Raw genomic sequence first — 21,893 nt, 5'->3', positions numbered from 1 at the left:
TTCTATCTAATCTTTGGCTTCTCATCATGGGCCATGCTGAACCTGACACCGGTTCACCTAACCAAGATGTGTCCGATGAACTCAGCTCAGGACCAACTCTCGACGAGGAACAGGTCGAAAAGACTCTGATCAGAAAGATTGACCTACATATCCTTCCTTTCGTGGTGTTGTTGTATCTCTTCAGTTTCTTAGATCGAGGTACGTGGGGGTGGGGTGCCTGACTCATCTTTTTGCGATTTGCAACTGGCCTGTGTCAACAGGTCAATTGAAAGCATCAGCTGACTTGAATATGCAGTCAACATTGGAAATGCACGATTGTACGGTCTGGAAGAGGACTTGGGACTCGTTGGCAACCAGTACCAAGTCTCCGTGTCCATCCTTTTCGTGACCTACTGTGTATGTATATCACGCAATCCAGTCACCGCACGGACGCTAACCCCAATGTTCAGTTTTTCGAGGTCCCCTCAAATCTTGTACTCAAGAAACTAAGGCCCTCTCGGTATATTGCCACAATCTCAGTGCTGTGGGGTATCATTGCAACCCTCACAGGGATCACTCAAAATTATGGTGGCTTGATCGCCTGCCGAGTTCTACTCGGAGTCGTAGAAGCAGGTCTTTTCCCGGGCTTCATAACCTACCTCACTCTCTTCTATAGCAAACGCGAGATTGCTTTGCGAACCAGCTACCTGTTTAGCAGTGCTGCTATTGCGGGAGCCTTTGGCGGCTTACTGGCTTACGGAATTGGGTTTATGGACGGCATCTGTGGAATGCGAGGCTGGCGCTGGATCATGATCATCGAGGGAATTCCGACAGTGCTACTTGGCGTGGTAACTTGGTTCGGCTTGGCAGATGACCCGGACACGGCTTACTATCTCAACAAAGAGGAGCGGGTGCTTGTTGCCCGCCGCCGGAGTCGTTATATCGGCCAGACAGAGTCTGCCCAGAAGTTCCACTGGGCGGATGTGAAAGAGGGTGTCTTAGATTGGAAGATCTGGGCGTTCTCCATTGGCCAGTTTGGTATCGATACCATGCTCTATGGATATAGTACCTTCCTTCCTACTATTATCAAAGGCATGGGCAATTGGACCACCGCCGAGGTCCAGGCATTGACAATCCCTTGCTACGGACTCGGTGCCATTGCCTATCTGAGCGTTGCCTGGTTGAGCGACCGCACCCAACAACGTGCAATGTTCATCTGTCTCTTCTGTGCTATCTCAGTCGTTGGCTATGGCATCTTGATTTCGGACTCGTCCTCGGGTGTCCATTACTTCGGTGCCTTGATGGTCGCGCTGGGGCTTTACGTTGCTGTTGGTTTACCTCTCGCCTGGCTGCCTACCAACCTGCCACGATACGCAAAACGCACCTACGCAACTGGCTTGCAGCTTACCTTTGGAAACATCAGCGGAGTCATGTCCCCTTTCTTGTATCCTAATTCCGAAGGCCCGCGCTTCGTCCGTGGTAACGCTGTTACTCTGGGTATGGTGGCATTTGCGGGTCTCGTGTATGGCGGCATGTGGGTTGCTTATCGTTTCATCAACAAACGCAGAGTCCAGGGGCTGGAAGACGAGAAAATAGCATCGCTGTCGGAGCAGGATATCCAGGAAATGGGTGATCGAAACCCCAGGTTCTTATACAGCACCTAAAAGTCAAGCTGAGCTTTCTCTTTGTTTTTGAATGGATCTTTTCTTTCGGGTTATGCATACAGCGGAATATATGCAGTCTTCGGCCATCAAGCCGCAACATGTCAATGTTCATACAAGTTTCGATAACATATCAGATACTAGGATCTGCATATAATCACTTTCGGGGTCCCTCTACTCATAGACTTGAAAGATTTCGCCTTCAAAAATGATGACGTCATTCCCAACTGTGTGGCCACGGGGTATAAGAGAGTCCGGGGTAAACCCAAAAACACAGTAACTTCTCTGCTCTAAAATCCAAATCCTCACAGATACCTTGAGCTGATAGCACAATCAAAAATCATGAAGAATATGAAGCCCCTGAACCGGGCGTTCCAAGCAGCCACCACCTACCCCATGCACTCACTTCCCCTTCGCAGCACCTGTTACCTCCAACCACAGAAAGCTCCTCAAACAGAGGAGATTCTCACCCTCGAAAGGTGTATCCTCAACCCTGAGCGAGCAGAAACCTGCCAATCAGGCACAGACGACGAAGTCGGACGTCACAAATCTCCATACGACCCGTCCAAAACCGCACCGGAGAAGGAGCACCTTGCGCTGGAGGAAGAATACAAACTGGAAGGGGATCCCATTCACGACCCGCTTTATATCAGTCCTGCAAATCTGGATGTCAGTCAAGTTTTGGATCCGATGGCTGGCGTTCATGGTTTGCAACACTTGAGGAGTGTCAAGGGCTGGACTAGGAAGCGGAAGGAGGCGCTTCTAAGGACGGCGCCGTACGAGATGAGGAAATATGAGAATGTGTTTTTTGAGATTAGGAAGCCTCGTCAAAAGGTTTGTTGAGGTTGATACGGTTGGCTTTCTTTAGGGCTAGCTGACTTAGTCATAGATGGGTTGAGTCTACCGGTTTACCATGATTTTATCCACTATTTTTCGTTACAGTTGTTATCAAATTGAGAAGAATATCATTTCCAAATCCACTTTGATCAGTTCTTGCAGATTGTTTGCACGTAAGATATTCAATCACCTCTGAGAAAAGTTCAGCTTAGCCCAACCAGAACCCCATTTTCGTTCTCGAATGTCAAGCTAATCCTTTCTGTCCATTCTTTGGTATTATAGTCGGATACCGTCGAAAAGGTCTGGAAAATACGTGCCACAATGTACGTGAGTACAGTCATAGAATATTGTTCTGCATGGTCGTAAGTTGATGTATTGACATAGGAGCAAGGGAAGAAAGCTTACGACCAGGACAGATTCTAGGACCCTTATTGAACGGGATAAATCCGGGCATATCACTGCTTAGGTGTCCCCATCGCTCTGGATAAAACTTCTCTGGGTTTTCTCCAAATTCTTTCCCTAGGCGATGCCGAGCCCAGGTTGAAAAAACCACAATATCACCCCTTCGAACTAGAACCGGCGACTGACCGTCGGCTCCTCCTCCACTTGGCATTGTGGAATGTTTGTTTGCTACCCTTGCATTGAACACAGCGGCGGGAAAAATTCTCAATACTTCGAAGCTATATGTCAGTGCATGCTTGCTAAATGGTTTATCAGGCTTTCCTCACCTTCCTGGAGTACCCAGCGAACATAATGCAACATTCCAAGCTGATTCCACGTTGGTGGAGTGAGTCCAATGGCGTCGATTATGCTTGCTCGGAGCTTTTTCACGATACGTTCGTCCTTGGATAAGCAAAATAAAAGACCCGAGAGTGTGGTGCTCATGCTGTCATTTGCGAACACAATGCTCATTGCCTGATCGGCGAACAACGAAATTTCTTCGGATTTGTTGAAATCAGTGCTAGCATGTCCATCTTTGGTCTTTTCGATACTGCTGCTTCGTCTTTCAACTTCCCGCCTGGCTTGAGCCATTATATATTTCCGTGCTCTCCAACACGATTTATGGAAAGCTCGCTTCGGCATCAAATGACGGAGTGGACCACGAAACCCGTCTCGCACGATTATTTCTTTGACGATCTCAATATCTTCTATGAATTGCTTTTTTTCTTGGGACTGAGTAAAGCTGAGGGCATCAACAGACTCTCCGAGGAAGAACCGGGTCTGCATATCCAAAGCGAGAGCAGAAGTACAACGTTGAACGTCAAAGACCTGGCCATTTGGTGGAACGTGTTGAAGAAAGGCCTGGAAGTGCTGTTCGCATAAGTCTAGATCAATGACACTTCGGAGGTTAGACAGCCGATTCCGCATCTGCCCTCGACTTCTCTTCCAGTCTGCACCATCGAGAGTGAAAATGCCATGTGGAGTGATTGACTCAAACAATGGTTTTCGCAAGGGAGAACTATCGAAATCGACAAACGCTATGGACAACATATGCTTGATGTTTTTTGCACTACAGGTGAAAATCAATCGGTGGCCGAGGACATCGGAAGCATACGTTTCGCCATATCTCTGAAATAGAGAATTTGTGTAGAGGAGTGATGTTCGCCGCCGAAAATGAGAACCTAGTTTTATTGCTTTCACTATACCGAATACGTCGTATCGAAAATCGCTTTCGTCGCAGAGCTTCTCGCAGCCATACAGTCGTTCAAGTGCTCGAAGCTTTCGGGTCTGGTATAGTCCCCGTGCTAAGAGAACAATTTGAATTCCAACAAAAGCCAACAAAATAGCCCCTAAGAGGCTCCCTTGTCTGGTAGCTCCTGGTGATGGCTGAGTCGACATGGTTGAGATATTGTGTTGGCCGTCAGATAAGCAGTCATTGACAGACGGGAGGGATATGGTGTAAATCACCACCAGGGCCGGCTTTCTGCGACTTACAACTTCTTCGCAAAAAGAACAGAAAATTGATTTAACCGATCAGTTATGACTGCGGGGATAATGTGTCATACTAGTGTACAACGCTGTCTTGCCAAGGTCATTTGGGGGACATATCACGCTGCAGGTATATATATTGCTGCCGCGTTAGCGCTCACTTTTGCTTCTTTGGACTAATGCAGCTATTAGGAAATGAAGATCCCGATCTTTCCGTTTATTCCGGTTCAGATATTTGCAAGGGATTGGCAACATGTATAAATTTACATATCCTGAGTGCAAAGTCAAATATTATCCTTTGATTGCACACCGTTTTATCCTCAACAATTGACACAACAACATCACGAATATGACCACACGAAAAGAGTCTGACGGTTCTTCCATTATTTCTCAAGTAGAGCATGCGTTGAATCTTTCAAATGACTATGCACTCGGGCTGGTCCATCCCGATGGTCATTGGTACGGCGAGATGAATAGCAATGTCACCGTGACTGCTGAATATATCTTCCTCCAGCAGGCCTTGGGACTAGATCTCAAAGCTGATGTCGAAGCTTACTGCCGTTATCTACTATCTCAACAGAATAGTGATGGTTCCTGGGGTCTGGCACCCGAGTATCCAGGCGATGTATCGACCTCGACCGAGGCCTATCTCGCACTGAAAATCTTGGGAACAAGCCCGCAGATCCCAGCCATGCGACGGGCCCGAGCGTCCATACTAGAAGCAGGCGGGGTCGCGCGCGTACGCGTGTTCACTCGTATATTCTTGGCTACCTTTGGTCTGTTCCCCTGGAATGCTGTACCAGAGCTTCCCGTGGAGCTCATGCTTCTACCCTCCATCTGCCCAATCAACATCTACAAATTCGCATCTTGGGCTCGCGGTACTATTGCTCCTCTGTTAATCATCTGTCATCATCAACCTATCTACTCGCTACCGAATGGAAAGTCTGCTACGAACGACTACCTAGACGAGCTATGGGTAGATACGAACAAAAATGTACCTTACGGCCTATCTCTGTGGGATCTGATATCTCAAAGAGAATTCACGGGACTAGCCTTCGGAGTTTTGGACAAAGTGCTCTATCAACTGAATGGACTTCGTGCCATACCTCTGGTCCGAGCGTACGCCCGAAAACAGTGCATGAAATGGATATTGGAGCGCCAGGAAAAGACCGGTGATTGGGCTGGAATATTCCCACCCATGCATGCCAGCATGTACGCATTTACGCTAGAAGGCTACAAGCTAGAGGACGACCCGGTTCGCCTTGGATTCCAAGCCTTAGAGAGATTTGCGTGGGAAGATGAAAAAGGAAAGAGAATCCAAGCATGTGTCTCACCCGTCTGGGATACGGCTTTGATGACGATTGGGCTCTGCGATGCTATGTCACCCAATAAACAGGCCATAGACCAAGCTCTCAAGTGGATCAGAGCTCGCCAGTTGCTCGAACCCCGCGGGGATTGGCGGGTATACCGACCCCAGTTAACTCCCGGTGGCTTCAGCTTCGAGTACGAAAACAGCTGGTATCCCGACGTGGATGACACAGCTGCGATTATCCTCGCTCAAGTGAAGCATGACGCTGGATCTGTTGCTTCGAATTTGGTAATTGCAGCTGCCACGTGGATTCTAGGCATGCAGAACCCCGATGGAGGATGGGCTGCTTTTGATGTGGAAAATGATAAACAATTTCTCAATAAAATCCCATTCAGCGACATGGATAGCCTGTGTGATACGTCGTGCGCTGACATCACTGGGCGGATCCTTGAAGCTTTCGGTCTGATGATGAAATATTCTGCAAAGACTGGTGCAGATATATTGCCTACACTACGTGCCGCTTGTGCGCGCGGCGTGCATTACCTTGCTTCTACGCAGGAGTCCAATGGATCTTGGTTCGGAAGATGGGGTTGCAATTACATCTACGGCACGAGTCATGCGCTGTGTGGTCTGGCTTATTTTGGCGAGGAAAGTCTAGTTCGCATGATTCAGCCAGCTCTACAGTGGCTGAAGTCAAGGCAAAATGACGATGGCGGCTGGGGCGAGTCCCTCCTATCATATCAATCTCCCGACCAAGAGCAGCAAGCTTCAACGCCGTCGCAAACTGCGTGGGCGTTGATGGGGTTGCTCTCTCATCTTCCAGTCACAGATGATGCTATTGAGCGCGGGATTCGGTACCTGGTATCCTCACAAAGACCAGAGAAAGGCGGATCATCATGGCCCCAAGCTGTATATACTGGAACTGGGTTTCCAAATCATTTTTATCTGGGCTATGATTACTACCGCCATTATTTTCCTATGATGGCCCTTGGGAGGTATCTACAAGGAACTCGAGGCTTGAAGTGAAGGGCAATCGAAGTCAAATGATCACTTACAGTCCAAATTTGCTTTCAAATATTCGTAGATATGCTCTCCTGGAAGTCAAGTCCAATAGAAACTCATCCTGAATCACAAAATTTAGCCCTGCAGTTCAAGCGAACTCACATGCAGTCTACAACATACCTAGTCTGCTTTCAAACCTTGTGCATATTGAGCAATCTACCCCAGATGAGCGGGCCGTGGCCTTTTGATGAGATCTGTCTCCCAAATTTTGGCTGAGATAGACTTGGTATCTGCAGCATTATAGTAAGTGTGACGTGTACTTGCATTGGCGCCGGTCGTCGTAAATGCAATAATCATCACCCTGCAGTCTTACACTAGCTCCCCGAGAAAAGAGAATGAATACTCCATGGTACGTCCACATATCATCAGCCCCAATTCATACCACTTATTTTCTTGTGACTCTCTATCTAGATGCGTTCAAATTTGAGGCAGCGCTAGGACGACTGATGGAAATCGGAGATTGGGGTCAAATTAGGGCTTGGCTTCGCCTTAATGTATAGTATTTCTCCACTCGGCAATGAAAGCACACCCTAATGAACTATCATAGGTTCATTGAAAACTCATACCAGCACGTTATGATAAGACGTACCCAGCATTCATTTTCACGACTATAACATATGGCATGAGCATAAACAATCACCCGCTAGGCTCATAGCTGCCTAAAGCAGGCCAAAATCAGTCTTTTTTGTCACTATCTTCCGACTTTTTTACCTCTTTAGTCTGCCATCCAAACAGTCCTCCAGAGTTGGCAGATTGGATCTACACCGATCGTCCACAGCTCCATATCCATGCTGCTCTTCCAAGATGCAACCCTTCTCACAATCAGCTATGTACATACCTTCGCTGATGCTATCTCAAGCACCAATTTCTTCACGGCCAAGAAGAAGTACCAGCAGTTGTTCCTTATGACCATGATCCTCTACATACATTGGGCCAAGAAGCCCCCGGGGAGAACTATGGCAATATTTGGCAACTATTGAGCGGGTTCAGCCCTATGATGGTTGGGCTTCGCTACATGTTCGAGCCTATAATACAGATAATGTTGATAGTCTAATCTACGTTGCCCTACCCTAAAATCTGGCATATCACATTCCTTGGGTGATTTGAATAATGGGTTATTCTTCAAAACTAAACCTTCAAATGTATTGCTCTCTATCACCAAGCTTGGAATCAGTACAAAATCACCCTATGAACCTGCTCAGTGAGTGCCCTAAATTAGGGCCGACCGGGCTAGCCTCGCAACGAAGAAAAAGCATGAGTATGCTTTCTATCCTTCAAAAAAAAAAAGGTATGGTAAAACGGCTACTTGCGAATTACTTTTTAAATGCAGACGGCTTTACCTAGGCTGGAGAGGGAAATGAAAATAATGTCAAAAAAAAAAAAAAAAGGCCCAGCCGTGAGTTGAACACGGGAATCTCCGCATTACAAGTGCGACGCGTTAACCACTGCGCTACTAGGCCGTGAATTGTTCAATTAGATTCTTACGTGATAATGGTCCAACATAAGCTGGTATCTAAGGTAGCCTAGCCCTCCGCATTGTTGGGGAATTGAGCCGGGTCTACAGAGTACTACTCCTTACTCCGTAAAACCAGCCTTCGACATTGGAGGCTATACAAAAGGTATTTGTTTGAATTTCTTTAAAATCATTCTGTGAACAATATTATATAGATAGGGAATAACGAAGCTTCGGAATATGTGATAACAATACTTTATAAGAGAAGAAGACATCTTGGCTTCTAACAAATCATAAAATAGTTCTGATTCTTGATATCAACATCTCTCCTAGGTATTCAATCTTGTGGCTGAGAAAATAATTGCATGGAATACAACGATAAGAACCAATCTTAGGAATTTAGTTGTGCTGGTACGGCTACAGGGGGCTGTAGTAAAGCCAAAAAAAAAGTAAGGGCCTAGCCGTGAATTGAACACGGGGTCTTCGCATTACAAGTGCGACGCGTTACCACTGCGCCACTAGGCCAATCACATTGGATTTTGAAATAAGAGCGTTTTATTAGTAAAAAATCACCCTATGAGCCTATGTACTCAGCGAGTGCCCTAACTTAGGGCCGACCGGGATGGCCTCGCAACGAAGAAAAAGCATTAGAGAGTTGGCTAGTCTGCTATATTAAGACAATAGACACTAAATATAACGAACTTCTTCAATAGGTTAGCCTTATAATATACAAGATTACATCCTGGAGCTTGTTTTGGCTATCTTGCGCAACATGTAGTGAAAGTGTATACGATCATCTGAGGATTGGATCTAGTTTTAGAGTGATAAGACTAACTCAGCTATCAAAATGAACCGAGTCACATTAGCCAGACACGGTACGAATGACTCCTCCTTGGTACGATGTACATTTGTAGTGAAGAACTCATTTTTATTGGGCTAAATGGTTTCATAAAACAGAGCAAAGGCAAAGACGGCCGAGGCTGCCTTCGGGACCAATTTATTCCTCTTGGAACTTAGGCATCCAGTTTTCCAAGTCTGCGATGTCCGGTTATTTAGGCCTGTGGCACTTTATCCACTCGTTCAAGAGCTCTGCAACCTGTCCAAACCGTGAAGTGCGCCCGTCCCCCAGTATACCATAGTCGATTGGCCTTATCCCATGGGGTCCACAAGCAAAAGGATCCGCACCGTGCTCCAGCAACCACCGTATCTGATCTAACCCACAAGCCCTGGCGGCCACCGAGAGAGGATTCCACCCTGCAATATTGTAGGAGAAAGGAATCTAATACGATTAATGTCAGCTCCAAGGCTGAGAAGACGCTCCGCGAAGGGAATTCGTTCGCTGGGCTTTCTCATCATGGCCCGATGCAGTGCAAAACTGTTCTCTAGCTTAGCACCATGCCCAAGCAAAATCTCCAAAATCTCCATGTCGCAAAACCAAGCAGCCAGTTCTAATGCAGCACCTGAGTTGCGTTCGGGACGAGAAAATAGCTGTATAGCTCCTTCTTCAACTCTCAAGCGACTCTCGTTCTGACCAAAATTAGGATCCGCACCAAGCGAGAGGAACCAAACAACGTGCCTGGAAAGAGTCCATTAGTTCCAAGTAATCGAAATCCGGTGGGATTGACTCACATAAGCGGTACCTCGGCGTCTGGCATGGGGTTATTCACATCCAAGCCATGATTCAGTAAAAACTCCCAAGAAGCTCTTGACCTGGCCGCCTCCACTGTCCTGTGCCGAATCGGTGCCCCCTTCGAATGCAAATATTCCATGACGACGATTTGGTCATTCCTAGTGGCTTCATCAAGGCCACAAGCCAACCACCATTGCATCCGTTGGTTCTGAACACGATTCCATTCATTGCCAGAATCTACCCATTCACGGCCACGCTGAGTTTGTTGGGCAAGGGACTGCCTGACTTGGGCAATATCTCCTCGCTGGCAACCTTCCAGAAACTCCTTATCAAACGCATGTGCGGGGTCATTTGCTGAAAAGCTTTGGAGCCTGGGATCTCACTCGTCTAACATATTAGGAAAGAAGAAAAGAGGGAGGCAGTATAACTCGTGATTACGCAAATAAGGCTGTTGACCCAAAAAGTGACTCGGGGCGGATGGTAAAGATGATCTTAACATTGAAGAGAAGGCGAAGAATTCGTATGCCTGCAGCTCTAGTGCCAGATCGCACCACCCCGGTCAAGATTACAGCCCCCCGTTTTATCTCCCCCCATCCATATTAGACTCGCAAGGGCAGGTTAGATGTCTTCACTGACCATATATGAGGACCTGTGAGCAATGTTGTACTCAACGCCGAGAATGGTCGCTTATGAGACCCGGGCTACCACCGCTCTACGTGAGCTGGATTGACCAAGTCATCGTGACCGACAGTCGTAACATCGAGTTCGATATTACCGCCATGGACCGCATACCTTCGGGCTGTTCGATCCATCTCGATATTCACCCATTGGTTTAGCTGGGCACCAGTTGAGGTGTCCGAATTGTTCATGCTTGCCGGCACTGAATATATCGGCCATCCAGGGTTCCGTCGATCCGTACCGTGTGTCAAACGACTTCAACCGAGGCCCTAGTCCTCCTTGGGCGTGCTTTTCTTGGTTAAAGGATTTCTCGTTCTGGGAGGGTGTGTTGATTGTATCAAACTTGATATAGTACCTCGTTGCAGACAACTCGGGTAAATTCAGTCTGGACTAGAGAGTTTCCCTATAGACATGGGTTCCGGAAGCGTTGTATGAGTGGCGAGGGTCGTATTCAATGGACTGAGTGAAGCTGCTGGGGAGGAAGAGAAGGGAAGATGAGGGAAGAGAGATCAATGGAGGAAAGAGCAAGCTTGGAAGGTCCAACCTCCACGAGGCATAGTATCAACTAGCATCAGTACAATTGACGAGAATGGCTTATGAGACCAGAAACGGCCCCTTTTTATATATCTGTAACTATCATCAGAGAGCCCAATGCCTGACCACAGGGACTAAGGTGCCTAGCGTTCTTGGCAATTTTCAGCCCCCTAAGTTCAGTCTGTCGGTACTCTGCTGATTTTCCCATGTCATATTCGTTCCATTTCGACACCCCGCAGCCGTGGATTTCATATTATGATGGCTCTGCTTAGGTTACCAAATGAAATTCTGTTGGCCATAGCAGACCATTTGATGTCATTGGCTGACATCAACGCCTTTGCCCAAACAAATTATCGTTGCTATGCCGTGCTCAACCGGCAACTCTATGTATATGCTGTTAAACAGACCGACAAAGCTGGGTTCTTCTGGGCTTTGGAAAACGGGCGATCGCAAGCTGTCCAGTACTTTCTCGATGTGGGCGCTATCACTGGCTCCGACGTAGCGGAGACTATACGGACCTCGCTCGATATTGCAGCACGCCATGGATACCCTAGAACCGTCAGATTCTTGATTGAGTACGGGTCCAAGGTGTGCGATTATATGAAAATGTACTGCCAAGCTGCACTGGTGGGAGCGGTTCAATGTGGTCGACTTGAAGTGGCAAAGGTCCTTCTTAACAACGGAGTGGATCTAGAATATGTCTATGAGGATGGCAAGAGACCACTGCACATTGCGGCCGAAAGCAACGACGGACAAATGATCAAATTCTTATTTGATTACGGTGTCAATCTCTATAGCCTCAACCAATCGAACACTTCCGCGTTGCATATAGCGGCTATGCAAGGGAACGAGAACACTGTGCAGACGTTACTCGATTGTGGATTTAATCCCAATTTCATTGACGGTGAGGGGGATGCACCCTTTCATTGGGTAGCCAGAGGTTACAGGGTCCCACGCACCAGCTGCCCGGAAGAGAAATTGTCGGTGACTAGTGCTTTACTAGAGCACGGTGCAGACCCTTACTTGAAGAACCGCTATGGTTTCATGCCATTATGGACTGCGGCATTCCTGGATCGCACCTTCCTGGTTGATAGTTTACTGGAATATGGTGTGAACCCCCATGGCCTGGATGCAAATGGTAATATGCAAGAGCTCATGCCAATCGAAGAATTCCGTGTGATGGCACTTGAGAAGCTGTCGCCCATCGTCCGGTATGGACGTCCGGTGGGCGATGAAGGCTACATCAATTGTTGCACGCCATTATGCATTGCTGTATTCCTATACTCCAATGAAACCATCAAGCTCTTGCTAGAATATGGAGCAGACCCAAACGGCAAGGACCCGAATGGTGAGATGCCACTCCATCTAGCAGTTAGGTACAGGAGCCGCTGGATTGCTGAGTGTCTTATCAAGAAAGGCGCCTGTCTAGAATCTCGGGATTGTCATGGCTGGACTCCCATTGACTGGGCTTTGAGTTATGGCAGTCACGAAATCATACAGCTTTTGCGCGATAAAGGTGCCAGTGTTGACTCTTTAGACTGGAGTGGTGGCGATCCAGTCTTTCGGGCCCTGAGATATGGCCATACTGCAGAACCGGAAACTATAATGACACTTCTGCCGCCGCATATCGTTGACTGGGCAGACAAAAACACACTTTATTATCAACATTCTTGGCCATACTATACGTATCCTGGGGACATGGACGGAGATGAGCCTCACGACTGCAACACCGTGGTGGAATGGCTCCTGGATGGAGGATCGAATGTGGATTCTAGAGACTCTCTTGGTCGCACTATGCTGCACCAAGCAGCATTTCAAAACTGTGACGACACACTCAGACTCCTTCTAAAGAGAGGAGCTGACCCCATGTCGAAAGATTCGTTTGGTCAAATTCCTCTTCACATGGCATGTGCACATGTTCGTAGCCTTTTCGAAGATGCGTTTGAGATTCTGCTTGAAGCCGGCTCTGATCCCAATTCGAGAGACATCAACGGTGAAACCCCACTACACCAGGCTGTCCGAGCCGGCTTTTACTGGGCGCCCCATATGATGGTAGCGGATGGCCGGGCAGATTTTATGGTAAAGAATAATGATGGCAATACAGCATTGCACTTGGCAGTGATAAGTGGGCGTGGAAAGAGCGATATAATGGCCAAGGAGTTGCGTAGAGCCGGTGCAGATTGCAGCATAGTGAACAACGATGGTCAAACTGCAATGGACCTAGCTCGGGGCAGGAACGAGGAAGAAACCATAATTGCTTTATCCTGTGAGTTAAGCGAAGAATCAGATGAAGGCGAATATGAAGAAGCAGAACAAACCCAATCCGGAGAGTCAGATGATAGCGAATCCGAAGACCCAGAGCAGTCTTGAAGTACAATACACACCTAGACTAGAAAGTCTCAAATGTGGTCCTTTCTAGCCTTAGAAACAATTTATTGAATGTCAACGTTACAATTGCCGATCTGTACATACTATTCTGATAAAATTCCGGAGTACATGTCAAATTTAGTAGGTTTGTACTCAGAGATAAGCGTTTAGATGTCCAGGGATCTCAGGTGTCTACCTGGGTAGGGTCCAAGTGGATAACACAGGTGAACAAGATCCCTTACAAGAACGATTACGCGTACTGTCAAACCCATAGGAAAGTTTGCAAAAGAGATGCACTGATCTTCATTTTACATTACATGACATTACCATCCATTGGAATAATCTCCCCCTTTGTGACGCCAAGGCTACCATTCAAGCTTAAAAAGCCAAATGACGAGCATATCTTTTGCATGGATGTGTGCAATCACAGGGATTGTATTTATATCCCGCCCCGAGGATTCGTAAGTGCTGACATGGCTTTTTTTAATCTGATACAGAGGTCATCCTGTACGTGTACTCCGTACTTTATATAAGCCTGAGAAAACACGTGCCCTAGTTATTAATACGTATTTGTATTGTGTCATAGGGTCTGGACAGAAGTGGATGATTTCTCCTGATTCTCCACAGTTCAGGTGCCTTCAACTGTCATTCAAATGTCCTTCAAGTGCCCTTCAAGTGCCCTTCACTGTATACCCTGCACTTTGTACTTTGTACAGCGATGTAGTCTGTACCTCATCCTTAACTGAAACAGTATGGAATCCCCGGAAAACCTCAAATTCAGTATAAAGTAGTGAAACAAAATATCAAACGCCCATTTAAATGGTTGTCGATCCTGGCCCACTATGTGAGGAAGTCCATGGACGAGGAGATGCTATTGCCACTGGAAATTACGTTACCCGATAAGCTTTCAGGGTCTCCTTTTTTTCTGGAACTTCTCCTACACCGAATATAAATATAATACTGTTTCAAAACAGATTAGCTAAAAATACATATATTATGGGCTAATATTATTAGAATACCCTATGCCCAGCATTATGGTATAACCGTTGTTAAGAAGGACGCGTGTCCGTGGGGGCGTTGGCCTCATTTGCCCCTCCGGCTAATTTTGACTGGTTGGCGCTGGGGTGATCGTCTGTGATCATTTCCCTGGCTCTTGTTTCTTATTGTCCGTACTTGTATACTTGTCCTTTCCATATACTGTTATACTAGGTTAGTATAACATTGATTTATACGCTTAACGCGAGTCCGGCGCTTTACTCTGATGGTCCAAGCGCCTTGATAACTGTGACGTGATTTCTATAGTTATTATGTTCACATCATCATGATGGGATCTCGGGATGGGAACGGATGGTTGTCGCTTATATTGTCCGGGATTGCTGATTTTTAAGGCCCAGACAAACGCAAATGCAGTGTGCCGACGAATTCGGATACAGGGCGTATCTATACATAGCAGTATCTATATGTAGATACTGGTACTCACTGTTCCGTATACATATGGAAGACGCGAGGGAGAGGGCAATCGGAGTTATTTGTAGATATGACTTTCTGGCCTATCATACAATTTATCTATGCAGATGCTCCAGACAATTGATCGGCCCGCGAGCCTGCATCCGAAGATGAGTCGCCGCAAACGGCCTTTTCGACCTTGATAACTTGAAACATGTTTATTTTGGTGTGCCAAGGGGCCATATGACCATTTCCGACTTGAACAACCACACCTGTTCCCGGGTTAGACAAAACATTGTTGTGCTCAAGACAGGGGAAAGGGAAACGAATATCAGTGCCGATCATCGGTTTCATAGCGGCGTATTCTACTGAAGCTGGGAGGGGATGATCCCAGCCAACAGCATTCCTTTTTCCGTCATGATCGACGCTTAGATTCAACAGGTACGACCAAAAGGAAACAAAGTATAAGCCACATCTCATTTGAGATCCTGTCGAAGGGCTTCTGTTCCTGCATCCCAACTTGGCATCAACACCCGCAACCGGGGGGATAAATACCAAGATATCAATATCAAGGTGCAATATATCTGATATCTGATATCACCGAAAGCAACATATCATATGAAAAACAGCACAAAAGTCATATATGTACATCGATGTAACAAAAAGATAGAAAAAGAAGTAAAAAAAAAAAGAAAAGGCCTGAGTAATAGATTACGGTAATACCCGTACACAGCCAACCCTGTCCCGTTAATTGCTTCGGCGACCTCCCTTTTTCTTTCCTCCTACAACACCTTCACGACACAATTCTCCAAGCTCTCATCGACTTTTCACTCGGACTGGGCACATCGTCCAGCCGCGTTAGTCTTGTTTTTCTTTTCTTCAATCCTACTTCCTCCCTTTACAAACGCTTCCCCCCATTTGGACCGTGTCGCAGGTCCCGACGCTACCAGCCTCTCGTTGAAATAACTCGGCACTTTATTTGCCTGCCACTCTTTAATCCACTCTTGGAACACTCATTTATTTGGCCCTTCCCTCAGGGAATTGCGTCTTGCTACCAGCTTTTGCTGCACGATATTTCCAGGATACGACACGCACGCCGAACCCATAACTTTTAATCCCAGGGTTCATCTGCCCCGGTTTCGTCTCGCCCTGTGCTATTTACATGGTTGGAAAATCGACTATCAATAACAAGCCAAAATGCCTCTATTCCGAATGAAGACGGTATTCCCGTTGGTCGCTTTGGTGACCATTGGAATCTTCTTCTTTTGCATGGAACGATACGACCGCTCAGCTTTCCTTCGGTTCAAGCACCCAGTTGATCGGGCCTCCTTCGGTGGAAACAAGCAACCTCAAGTACAAACGCCGGCACAATCAGATTCGCAGCAACCGCCCACCACCTGTGAGGTTGACCCGAAATTGGCCGCCCCCCTACCCTTCCCTGAATGGCTCCCCCGCAAGAACTACACTCGCGCCTATTTCCGTCCTCGTCATGTAAACCCTCGCACCGAATTCCACACTTTGGAGGAAATCGAGAGGCCTGTGCTCCCTCCCATGGTTATCATGGAGCGTGGTATGGTTGTGTCTCCCGAGAACAAGCCAGAAAACTTTGTCTGCCCCGAGATCGTCGAGGTCGATGTGGCCGCTGATGACGATGTCGAGGAGACCTCCAAGCTTCTGTTCGGTTTGGCCACTACTGTCGACCGTCTAGACCGCCTTCTCCCCTCCCTGCTTTACTCCTATGGAAACACCAAGGCGGGTCTGATTGTTTTGGTCCCTGAGTCTGACGACGACTTGGAGAAGCAAGAGACCTACTTCCGCAACCGCGGTCTAGACTTGACTCTCAAGGCCTCTCCGCTCGACTTCACTGCCCGCTACTTCGGTATGGTTGAGGCGTTCACCGAGCACATTCGCAAGCACCGCCCGCACACCAAGTGGGTTGGATTCAGCGACGACGATACCTTCTTCCTTTCGCTCCCCACTATCGCCGAGGAACTGAAGCTTTTTGACGAGAGCAAGAAGCACTACATTGGATCTTTGTCTGAAGCCAGCTGGCAGGTGGACACTTTTGGTCACATTGCTTTCGGTGGTGCCGGTGTGTTTGTCTCAACACCTCTTTTGGAGGTCCTGATGAAGCACTACGAAGAGTGCCAGTCCTGGGGCGAGCAGCCCGGTGACCAGAAGCTTGGCCAGTGTATCCAACGCTTCGGTGACACCCCCTGACCCTGTGGCCTTCGCTCTACCAGATGGACATGGGAGACCCCGTGGACGGTGTCTACGAGTCTGGCCGCAAGATTGAATCCATGCACCACTGGAACAGTTGGTATACCAAGGACGTGGTCAAGATGACCACCGTTTCTGCTGCCGCAGGGCGCAAGTCTGTTCTCCGTCGCTGGGTCTTCGATCAGGAGGAGTCTGTGAGCGCTACTGGCGAGAACCTCCGTCATTTCTGGGTCATGACCAACGGCTACTCGCTGGTGAAGTACACATACGGCGAAAATGTGCCGGATGATGCTATCAACTTCGATGCTACCGAAAAGACCTGGCCCGAAGACCCCCGCGGCTATGAAGACCGCCTAGGTCCCCTGCGCCCCGCAGAGGAAGAGGGCGTCACTAAGGATCGTTGGTTGCTCCGTGATGCATTCGTGGTTGGTGAGAACGTGCACCAATTCTACGTTCGCGAAGAAGATGAGGGCCACAGCGTGATTGAGATCGTTTGGCTCGGTCCCAAGGGCGGCGGTGGCGGTGGTGTGACTGACCATTTCCTTCGCGGCACTTACCAGCAATAGAATTGCACCGCTACTACTTGAGGCTGGTCCTTGGGACTGTTGCTCGTATCTCTTCACTTCGTTGCACATGATTTGGCTCTTTTTTTTTATTTTCTAAAATATTACACACCTTTCTCTTGCTTTTTATTTTCTTCCCGACTTCACGACACCAGCCAAATATGATTGCCAAACCAACCCAACAGCCCTTTTCTTTTCCGGATGAGACTCTTGATCGTGACTTGCCCTCCGCGTCCTCCAGTTTCTGTTTCATTTCTCCGGCGTTGCATTGGCGGAGTCCAGTATGGTGCAGGAACCTGGTGGCTTTGCGTACTCCCTCTATATCCTGACGGTGTATTCCATTTTTTGAGATGTTCAGTGGCTTTATCTTTTAGCCGTCTTTTTTCCCCTGGACCTTGGCCGAGACTTGCCACGCCTAATCGGTTTGGGCTTGCTCTTATCTGTCTTTTCCTTATTTCCTATTTTCTCCATGTCTTCCGGTCTTGAAGTGCGCTTTTGAGGAAAAGCCACTTTTCGTGCCCTATGTCTTGCATCCTTTCTGTAAAAATAGACTTGACAGCAGACCTGCTTTTGAGGTCTCCGCTGGTGATTAGCGTTGAACCTTTTGTTCATTATGTGAAGAATATGATCAGTTTTTGTCAGTTCCAGTGTTGTGCAGTGTATTCTTTTAGTACGCAGGAAGGGATGCTGAAGCGACCGAGGTGAACTCTGCTGCATTGGGTCTAGGGCTTCTCGGTTCGGCCCGTTGATCGATCGGCTTTGGTTGCTCATATGTGGATTCGGGATGCATCATTTTCTTTTCGCGAACTGTCATCAGCGGTCGATCTTTGCGCTTGGGGCTGCGAATGTGATTGATCAAGGGACGTTGCCGTTACGGCCGCGTGGTAGCCTGGGCGGGTTTGGGGTGGAGTAATAGGGGAAATGAATGTGATGGCTTTATGCTTAGAGCAACATCAACCCCGATTAATTAAGAAGAAAGGGTATATTTGTACTCTGTAGGTGGGAGTAATAATAGGAGTAATAAAAGAAACAGGACAAGAGATATGTACTCCTTAGATTCCCCTGGCTTTTGTCACAGGCCTACTGACCAAATCACCTCAATATGTCTGTGAAACGCCAAAATATCTCTAGGGGCTCTACGAGTTCCATGCAAGGCATGTGCGTGCAAAGGGATATGAGATATGTATCTGGGAATTACAATTGAGTGTCGAGACTGTGTGAGCTTGAACGGAGTACGGCTCCGTACTCCGTACTTTGCCATGCAATGATGAATATGAACGTGAGGCTGGTGTCGCAATCAGAGAGGAATGGGAATGACTATGTATGTACTTATAATAGAGGAAGATAAGAAAGTGGTAACAGGGGTGTCTTTTTGGGGCTATTTATGTACTCTGAATGCGGCCATGCGAGTATGTTGTATACAGGGCCATTATTCCGTGCCACAAAGCAGGTGCGACCCGCGCCTGTGTGATGACACAGTTTTATTCTTAAATTTTTATTTTTTTTGTAAATGTAACCTCGAAATAGGATATTTCTATGATATACAACAAATAATATAGTATAGAAAATATATAAATGTAGAAAATGTAGAAAATTGGGGATGTTCATAGGGATTGTTTAAAAGTGGAATGGCCAATCATATCTTAGCGGACGTTGGATGTTCTGCCCCGTCGAGGCATGTGAAATGGAATGGACTAAGTTTCTATACTTGGAGGAAAAAGGTATGCATTTTTTGTTCTTTATTTCAAATTAAGAGAAATAGTCAAATGAATGTCAAGAATCTCCCCAAGTTATAAAAGTCCAAATTGACAAAGGAAAGTCCAAGAGGGGAAAAGGGCAAAAAAGGGAAAATGGGGGGCCGAAGTGGGCTTCGACCAATGAGCGGTCAGAGCCAAGAACCGTGTCCAGTCCAGAGGAGGCGAATACAACACCATTACAAGGCAATACAAAAGGGAATAGTAACAGTACTTCTATTCCATTATTAATTTTAGTAATAGTAGAAGTATCCCCAACTTATCTAAATTTATAAACTGTATTAATACCAGCCACACACGTGATTCACGTAACAGACCGCCTGCCCATCGCAACTCGCACTTTGCCTTCTTCGCTCTCCCCCCCCCATCGATTCCCCCATTCCCTTTCTCTCACATCCCATAAAACGCGTTACTCGATTGGGTCATCTCTTGACTTCCCCTTTCGGTATCCCCCCAAAATCAACCCCCCCAATATTAAACATCTTTTGTTCTTTATTACAATATGTCTGCGGTTCTCGACGAAAAGCTTTCCCCTGGTCATGATGATCTTCCCGGCAACGGCGATGCCCGTGGCACCAAGCGCAACCGCATGAGCGCCGACGATGAAGATGACGACGATGACAAGCCCGGTCGTGAGCGTCGCAAGATCGAAATCAAGTTTATTCAGGATAAGTCGCGTCGGCACATTACTTTCTCCAAGCGGAAGGCCGGTATCATGAAGAAGGTGCGTCGCGTCCCCCGAGGCCCTCCGCATTGCCCGATCGAGGCTCCTAACATTTAATCGATTGGGACTTTTACTAACCATTATGGGACTCTACAGGCATACGAACTCTCTGTCTTGACTGGCACTCAGGTTCTCCTCCTGGTCGTCTCCGAAACCGGCCTCGTCTACACCTTCACTACTCCCAAACTTCAGCCTCTGGTCACCAAGGCCGAGGGCAAGAACCTTATTCAGGTAAGTCATGGTCTACTCCCATACTCTTTCATCCAGTCACTAACATACTCGACAGGCATGCCTGAACGCTCCCGACCCAGCTGCCAGTGAGAATGGTGTCGACGCCCCCGATGTCGCCCCCGAGGCCCCCGAAGATGTGGCTCACAACAACGTCAATGCACCCCAGGGGAATATGCGCCCGGGTATCCACCCTGGCTACATGACCAACGAGCAGCAGCAGCAGATGGCCTACTACCAGAACCTTCAGCAGCAGCAACAGCAGGCTGGTGGTCAGTACCCCATGCCGGTCGGCGGTCGCATGCCACCCCAGCACCAACCCACTGCTTAAATGCTTATTATTATGATCCGTGGGATCCTCCTTGCTCAAGGTCCCCGATGCACTTTTTCTTTTCCTCCCTGCGCCTCGATCTCGCGTTCATTTGATACCCGTCTCCCTCTGTGCCGATCCATCCCACCCTTCCCTCGGAATTGGTCGCACTGTATCTGCGCCATTCTCCCAGGGGACTCTCGTGAGACTATTTGTAAATTGTCAAGCACCGCGCTGGAATCCCATTTCAGTCTCTCTTTGATGATACTGGATCTGGTTTTTCCTTTTGATATTGCTTTCTCGGAAAAAAAAAAAAAGGAATCCCCCTCCCAATATGCTGAGAACTATGGCTTTCCAATTAACCAAACACAAATCCCAAAAAAAATGTCCGCCAAAAAAAAGAAACCAAGAAAAGAGAAAGAGAGCGCAAGCAGGCAAATCTGGGCTTCATCGCTAATTTGGCTTTTGTTTTTCCCCCCTCTACCTAGACAATGGCGGAGGATGGAGGTGTTCGTGGTGCATTGAAACTCGTCGGCGAAGTGGCTTTTCTCTTTTAGTCTTTTTTTTTTGCTTTTAGTCTTTAACTTATTTCCTTGGCCCATTATGTTATTTTCCTCATTGTCTAATCTCAATTGTGTTAATTGTTCTTTTGATTCCCTGCCTTTGTCTGTGGTTACGGATTCTCAATGCCATTCGGTTCGGTTTTTGCACCGCTTTGGCTCTGGCTGGGTTACATTATGTATGGTATGGAGCAATCGGATTCTATTCCTTTGGACTTCTTGTAGTACTCGTCTACGAGTAGTGTACTTGGGTTCTGCTGTCTATCGTGCGTGAGATCCCACTATGTACAGCCTAACGGCAAATCCAGTAACGAGAAGGTATATTCTTGCTTTCTTTATCTTTACTGGGGTATATGGTCTCAAATTGCACTTCTCTGACACTCGAGTATAACTTTTATATTAAAATTCCAGCTCGGATATATCCGTGGATGTGAGGCTCACTATATACGATATATCAGATATATATTCCCAACCATATTCATGACATTGAATTATTTTGATATCTTGCATGCTTACTAATGCTTCATTCTAAATCTGCCCGATTTACTTCTGAACCAAAGAGATGTATACTTGGCGTGCATGGAGAGAAAGTAAGAAAGTTCGCTGACCTGCATATCAAGAGGTCAATGCCACCACCCAACGGACTTTT

At 47.3% G+C, this 21,893-nt stretch overlaps 10 protein-coding genes across 10 annotated transcripts; 8 read left to right on the top strand and 2 right to left on the bottom strand.

Moving 5' to 3' along the window:
* Positions 1-26: 26 nt before the first annotated feature.
* On the top strand, positions 27-1,643 carry N7517_008469 (putative MFS transporter; the record flags this gene model as incomplete). The annotated part of the gene is made up of 3 exons (XM_056726199.1): positions 27-198; positions 296-396; positions 450-1,643. 3 exons carry the CDS (start codon positions 27-29, stop codon positions 1,641-1,643), a joined length of 1,467 nt encoding a protein of 488 aa, XP_056577050.1.
* A 339-nt stretch (positions 1,644-1,982) lies between these two features.
* N7517_008468 (uncharacterized protein) lies at positions 1,983-2,538 on the top strand (the record flags this gene model as incomplete). The annotated part of the gene is made up of 2 exons (XM_056726198.1): positions 1,983-2,474; positions 2,530-2,538. 2 exons carry the CDS (start codon positions 1,983-1,985, stop codon positions 2,536-2,538), a joined length of 501 nt encoding a protein of 166 aa, XP_056577049.1.
* Positions 2,539-3,143: 605 nt separating this feature from the next.
* N7517_008467 (uncharacterized protein) lies at positions 3,144-4,316 on the bottom strand (the record flags this gene model as incomplete). The annotated part of the gene is made up of 2 exons (XM_056726197.1): positions 3,144-3,157; positions 3,206-4,316. The coding sequence occupies 2 exons, from the start codon at positions 4,314-4,316 to the stop codon at positions 3,144-3,146; spliced, it is 1,125 nt and encodes a 374-aa protein (XP_056577048.1).
* A 439-nt stretch (positions 4,317-4,755) lies between these two features.
* Positions 4,756-6,741, top strand: N7517_008466 (terpene cyclase/mutase family protein; the record flags this gene model as incomplete). Its single annotated transcript, XM_056726196.1, has 1 exon — positions 4,756-6,741. One exon carries the CDS (start codon positions 4,756-4,758, stop codon positions 6,739-6,741), a length of 1,986 nt encoding a protein of 661 aa, XP_056577047.1.
* Positions 6,742-7,565: 824 nt separating this feature from the next.
* N7517_008465 (uncharacterized protein) lies at positions 7,566-7,757 on the top strand (the record flags this gene model as incomplete). Its single annotated transcript, XM_056726195.1, has 1 exon — positions 7,566-7,757. One exon carries the CDS (start codon positions 7,566-7,568, stop codon positions 7,755-7,757), a length of 192 nt encoding a protein of 63 aa, XP_056577046.1.
* A 1,685-nt stretch (positions 7,758-9,442) lies between these two features.
* N7517_008464 (uncharacterized protein) lies at positions 9,443-9,885 on the bottom strand (the record flags this gene model as incomplete). Its single annotated transcript, XM_056726194.1, has 2 exons — positions 9,443-9,806; positions 9,860-9,885. The coding sequence occupies 2 exons, from the start codon at positions 9,883-9,885 to the stop codon at positions 9,443-9,445; spliced, it is 390 nt and encodes a 129-aa protein (XP_056577045.1).
* A 1,445-nt stretch (positions 9,886-11,330) lies between these two features.
* Positions 11,331-13,442, top strand: N7517_008463 (ankyrin repeat domain-containing protein; the record flags this gene model as incomplete). The annotated part of the gene is made up of 1 exon (XM_056726193.1): positions 11,331-13,442. The coding sequence occupies one exon, from the start codon at positions 11,331-11,333 to the stop codon at positions 13,440-13,442; it is 2,112 nt and encodes a 703-aa protein (XP_056577044.1).
* A 2,640-nt stretch (positions 13,443-16,082) lies between these two features.
* On the top strand, positions 16,083-17,105 carry N7517_008462 (uncharacterized protein; the record flags this gene model as incomplete). The annotated part of the gene is made up of 1 exon (XM_056726192.1): positions 16,083-17,105. One exon carries the CDS (start codon positions 16,083-16,085, stop codon positions 17,103-17,105), a length of 1,023 nt encoding a protein of 340 aa, XP_056577043.1.
* Positions 17,106-17,128: 23 nt separating this feature from the next.
* Positions 17,129-17,671, top strand: N7517_008461 (uncharacterized protein; the record flags this gene model as incomplete). Its single annotated transcript, XM_056726191.1, has 1 exon — positions 17,129-17,671. One exon carries the CDS (start codon positions 17,129-17,131, stop codon positions 17,669-17,671), a length of 543 nt encoding a protein of 180 aa, XP_056577042.1.
* Positions 17,672-19,924: 2,253 nt separating this feature from the next.
* N7517_008460 (Transcription factor MADS-box) lies at positions 19,925-20,705 on the top strand (the record flags this gene model as incomplete). The annotated part of the gene is made up of 3 exons (XM_056726190.1): positions 19,925-20,146; positions 20,243-20,377; positions 20,433-20,705. 3 exons carry the CDS (start codon positions 19,925-19,927, stop codon positions 20,703-20,705), a joined length of 630 nt encoding a protein of 209 aa, XP_056577041.1.
* Positions 20,706-21,893: the final 1,188 nt, after the last annotated feature.

This window comes from Penicillium concentricum, assembly GCF_028827145.1.
Source record: "Penicillium concentricum strain IBT 3081 chromosome Unknown utg000003l_segment0_segment0, whole genome shotgun sequence".
NCBI classification, from domain to species: domain Eukaryota; kingdom Fungi; phylum Ascomycota; class Eurotiomycetes; order Eurotiales; family Aspergillaceae; genus Penicillium; species Penicillium concentricum.
Note: the sequence above shows the minus strand (reverse complement) of the source record. Positions and strands in the feature narration are given on the sequence as shown.